The sequence below is a fragment of the Cibotium barometz genome, chromosome 57 (genome assembly GCF_041138505.1).
Source record: "Cibotium barometz isolate CiBa-2024 chromosome 57, ASM4113850v1, whole genome shotgun sequence".
In the NCBI taxonomy this organism is placed as follows: domain Eukaryota; kingdom Viridiplantae; phylum Streptophyta; class Polypodiopsida; order Cyatheales; family Cibotiaceae; genus Cibotium; species Cibotium barometz.
Window position 1 is genome coordinate 19685267 of NC_141102.1, and position 5115 is coordinate 19690381.

General features: G+C 40.4%; 1 protein-coding gene across 1 annotated transcript; it reads left to right on the forward strand.

The window, feature by feature from the left end:
• The first annotated feature begins 566 nt into the window (after positions 1-566).
• LOC147606532 (uncharacterized) lies at positions 567-2144 on the forward strand. Its single transcript, XM_086792225.1, has 5 exons — positions 567-703; positions 796-910; positions 1004-1355; positions 1615-1834; positions 2141-2144. Exons 2-5 carry the CDS (start codon positions 884-886, stop codon positions 2142-2144), a joined length of 603 nt encoding a protein of 200 aa, XP_086648351.1. The 5' UTR covers positions 567-703; positions 796-883.
• Positions 2145-5115: the final 2971 nt, after the last annotated feature.

The following is a 5115-nucleotide window of genomic DNA, read 5'->3' on the forward strand; positions in this document are numbered from 1 at the left end:
CACATTTGGACAATGAGGACAAGCTATGGGTTGAGAGAGAGATGCAGAGTGCATCTGCCAGAGGAAGGCCTAGTTGGCTTCATTTGCCAATCCAGATTATGACTTGGCTCTTGTTCAAGGATGAGATGGAGCAAAAAATTGATGAGGCATCAAATGGACCACTTGCCGAGTCTGCTAGGGAGAATGTGACTCGAAAGGTAGAAGTTCTCTACAGAGGAAAAACATCAAAATATGCAAGGATTGCTGATCCCTCCAACGGTGAGGCCTTTTGGTGTGCAGTGCTCTCCCTCCCATGGCACGCATCAAGCAATCATGTGGCCACAGAGGAAAAGCTCAATATGATAGGTTCTGCTTGCATCAGAGACATAGATAAGGCTCACATTGTCAAGCTATTGGACAACTCTCAGGCTGCAGTGCGATCACTTGAGGGCATGCCAAATGATAAGACAAAGGTTAGGGAATGGCTGCACATGTACTCCTACTGGCTTCAGATCACAGAGCTGGGTTTGAGAATCCAAAATGATATTAAAAATGTCGATCGAGTCAGGTTGCCAGGTGAGAGCCGATTCACCTCTTTTGTTGTTCTATGCAGAAGAAAGTACTTCAAAAGGGCTTTCAAAGTGCACGAAGGAGGCATAAAATTTAGCCATGATATTGACCATCAACCAGGCCTACAAAGTGCTACACGGCGAGTCGTTTATAGGTTTTCCTCCAACATAACCCAGATATTCCTTGTTAAAAAACATGCATGCTTCTTTCTGTGTGTTGTTTTATCATTTGTGCTTTGGCTTGTAGATGGTTGCTTTCTGAAATTGAGGAGCACCAATTGGATATTTTACCCCCTCTCGCTAGTGTGTGGCTTTGTGTTGACAATCAATCTTATATGTATGCCGATTTGAAGCTTGGAAGAGTAAGTGATTGAATTTGTCATTATGAATCCATGATTGAGAAACATGTTCATATTGAGGGTGAGTTGTGTTTACCCATGTTTGTCATTGAACAGGCCATGTCAAGCATAGAGTCTCGTTTCTGCCCGTGGTGGTTGGACCTTGAAAGAAACCATGTGCCTGAGGAGGAGCTTGATCTGTATCGCCAACATAAGTCTATATTGGAGCTTCGTAGCCAGCAAATTGATCATAATGAGGCCACATCCACATCACATGCAACATCGATTGCATCGGCTTCTTTTCGTAAGTCATTGCCAGTGAATTTAGGGAGGGAAATAGTGAATTGTGCATTGGAGGTGAATCGAGCAATGGAAGCAAATAGGGAGCAGAGTCAACAACAGACATCCAATAGTAGTGCAGGCGGGATACAACCAACTGACATCATAACCAAGACATTGCAAGCTCTAGGTATGTGAGCTTCCTACCTCATCTCTATCGTGATCCGATTGTTTTGACTTGAGACTATGTGTGTTAAATGTCAAAAACCTGTCTATAGGAACCATTTATGCCTTCAATGTCAGTATTGAGGACCTTGCAGCTACTTTTGTGAACATGGAGGATGCATCCTCATTGGGAAAGCAAGTGCTTGATGCCATGAATGTTATTTGCACAGTAGGGAATGTCAAGAGTAGAGGGTCCGATTACTGTGTGGAGTTGATATTTGCAGACTTCCCCTCAAATATCATCATTGGAGGTTGTGTTGCAAACAAGGTTCCATATTGGAATAAGATTGGGGATGGCATGTATGACTCTACTTTTAAAGTTGTTGATTCTTGTCTCTCGGATCGAGGCTTCTTTACATGCCTTTACACTATGGAAGAAGGAGTGACCATTGAGCAGGTTGCACAGAGCATTGGGTTTGGCATTTATCATAGACAGGTTGTGAGGTGTACTCCACCTATTGGGAAGAAGATGGGGCAAATGATTACTACCCAGGTATTGGTGTTGTTCTCTTTGGGGCTGTCATTTGTGCAAATCTTCTTTGTCCCATTTAAGGTGAAAATGCATGAACAACCAATGTGTCTTTGCTTGTAGGTCACTTGTCTAATATTGGCTGTTTTTGTTCGCTCAACATCTCCTGCTATACAAGCTTTGTGATGCATGGGGATCAACTAAGGGATTTGGCACTAGGTGATGATCTTGATGTAGGGCAAGATCTTATCTTTGACATGTATGTATGCATTCAAATCAAGATAGAATTTAAAATGATTTTCGGTGATATTTATGGCATATGGTTAATGGTTTGTGTGCGTTTTCAAGAGTGCCATCGGAGGATCTGGTGAAGAGAAAGGGTAGACCATGGCGGGGCGGTTGTCAGAGAGGTCAGCGGCTTAGCAAATACATCGTCTCCGTCTTCAGTCGTCCTGGGGACACGATTTTGGATTTGTTTGCTGGCACTGGAACTCTTGGGCTAGTGGCAGCATTTATGGATCGCAATGTCATAATGTTAGACAAGGATGAGCGGATCTATGATCACCTGTTAGAACCATACTCAGCAAAGGTATGCATGTTGAAAAGATAAATATGTTAGTAGAGAATAATTTTGTATTGATAAAGCTTATTTTCTTTTCTTTGTGTCTCTTGCAGTTATGAGGATCACATGTCTACATCAGAATGCCATTAGAGATAGTCTTTTTTTTAATTGAGACAATCATTTTTTTGGGACTATTGGAAGTAATGTTTTGATGGATGTTATGCTTCTGAATGTTTTTTACAATAGCATGTAGCTGATTGTTGGACAATTTTTATTTGGATTATAAATTTTTTAAATCCTATGGTTATGGTTTCTAAAGAGTATTATATTGTTGTGTCAGTGGTATGGCTATTAAAATTGGTGTGCATCTTAATGGCTTGATTTCTATGCTCTTTGGTCGCTGTGGTTTCCATGTGGTTGCAAACAATAGTTTGTTTCTATTAGTAGCTCAATGACCAATTCAACGTCTTTTTAGCGAGCCAAGTAGTATGAGTTTTGTAGTGATTTTTTATATCCGCACCATTCATTTGAAAATGCTTTATTTGCAATAGTCATTTTTAAACTTTTTTAGTCTTCTTTGTTCTGTTCATTATAGAGTTGCACTATGGTTTCACTCTTCTCTTTAACATTACATGCTCGCTTAACATCATACCATGCCCCTACTTGCTCACTTTCACAAGGACTTTATTTCTACTCACTGCTCTGTGCTCACTGCTCTTGGCTCGCTAAATAGACGCACCCCAACAACAAAGAATTGCCCTCTTGTTTGGAGCTGCAAGACTGGCAGAAATTCTTGCTTCTCCTGAGCCTTTCATCTTTCCTTCCATGAATTATGATCTCACCTTTGATGTGTTTATCTTTATATTAACCTAGGGAGAGAAAGGGAGGTGAGGAGGTTGTGAGGTTTCTTACAAGTGTGTTTTGATTCTAAGAAGTGACCGAAGTCAAAACCCCAACTTTGCGTCACACCACCACATAGTGTACTGGGCAACCAGCCCTATTACAGGTCTTTGCAAATAGGATGGCATCAGAGATGTACTCATTGAGGCTAGGGACGGTGAGACCAGGAGATACCTGTAGGCTTGGCAATGGCACCAAAGATAAAATCATTGAGGCCAGGGTTAGTGTAATTAGCTTCTATATTGTCCAGCCCAATAGAGGCAGGGATCTTTCCTCATGTTACATTATTAGACCCATCCATCCATGGCCAATACACCTCACCCAGGAGAGGCAATGGAGTTTGTTGTTTTAACTAATCCATTTGTATAGGCTCCGATCCTTATGGGGAGAGAGGTAAAAAGGTAGCCTAAGAAGCTATGAAAGTTTAATCAATTCAAGATTCACATGGTTAATTATACTCAAAGAATTTTTCCTACCAAATAATCCATTACGGGGATGTAAGCCCTTGAGAGATTCAAATAGACCAAAGTGAATCTTAACAAATGAAATTTGATTCACATGGCTAATTATACTCAAATAATTTATCACTTTATTGGTATAGATATTTTCGATATATCAATCTTAAAATCAAACTCTTATTGCATAAACTCTTGCCTTTTTTCCCCTCCACTTTTGAGAATTGTATAAGTATTTGAGTGTAGATGAGTTATCCACAAATACCACAAAAGTAGGTCCATAAAGAGAATGGATACTCTTTTTCAAAGCATAAATAAGAATAAAAAGGTATTTATCATGCATAGGATACTTTATCTAAGGATCAATGAGCTTTTTACTTTCAAAATAAATTAGCCTATCATCATAGAACAATGTGGTTCTGATAGCATACTTAGTGGCATTTGTTTCAACCACAAACGGTTTACTTTGATCCATAATATGCAAGATAGTAGTAGGGATTAATGAATGTTTCAATTCATTGAAGCACCCATTCAACTGCTTAGTCCACTCAACATGCTTGTGCTTATTGTGATTTCCTTTCTCCACCCCTTTTTAAATATCTACAAGAGGCAATGCAATCTTTGGATAATTCGAAACAAATTTATATAAAAAGTTGACAAATCTTAAAAAGGACTTGACTTGGGTAATGGACATAAAAAATAATATCATAGAACTTGCTAGTCTTTTCATAATCAATATGGACACTTTTAACAATTATAATATGTCAAAGGAACATTAGCTCCCTGATTTAAAGAAATTACATTTTTTTTATTTAGCAAAGTGGACTTATTTTCTGAGATTATGTAGCAAAATTCTCTCCCAAGGGATTCACTTTTAAAAAACTTATGATATCACAAGAGTGTACAAGAGGGGGTTTTTTGGTGGACATCCTCACCAATGCTCTTGTCGTTTCTTCCTTCCACCCATCCGTGGATGGCCATCATCATCTTCTCGACAGCCATCCCATCTTGGCAGATGTCCTGGCACTGCACGGACACATTTCGGGGACGTCCTTTTTTCCATCACCCTTGGTGCACTTCCTTTTTCCATCGACCCATCTTGGAAGACGTCGAGGACATCCTTTTTTCCATCACCCTTGGCGGACGTCCCTTTTCCATCGACCCATCCTCTCTCACCTCACGGCCGTTCCTCTTGTTACAAACTAACTACCCCAATCTAGACCGTCCGCCCACTCCTCAACTGTCCACCCCAAGATTCTGTCCGCCAACCCCGAACCTGCAGAGCTGCCCGCCAATACTTCCACATGTCCGCCCTTTCCCCTCCCTAGCGATTGTCCCT

Excerpts from the sequence above, each read along its gene's own strand:
- LOC147606532 (XM_086792225.1), top strand. The coding sequence starts at position 884 with ATGTATGCCGATTTGAAGCTTGGAAGA. Across the intron at positions 911-1,003 it reads CCGATTTGAAGCTTGGAAGA|GCCATGTCAAGCATAGAGTC; the intron begins GTAAGTGATTGA and ends GTCATTGAACAG. Across the intron at positions 1,356-1,614 it reads CAAGACATTGCAAGCTCTAG|ACTTCCCCTCAAATATCATC; the intron begins GTATGTGAGCTT and ends TGATATTTGCAG.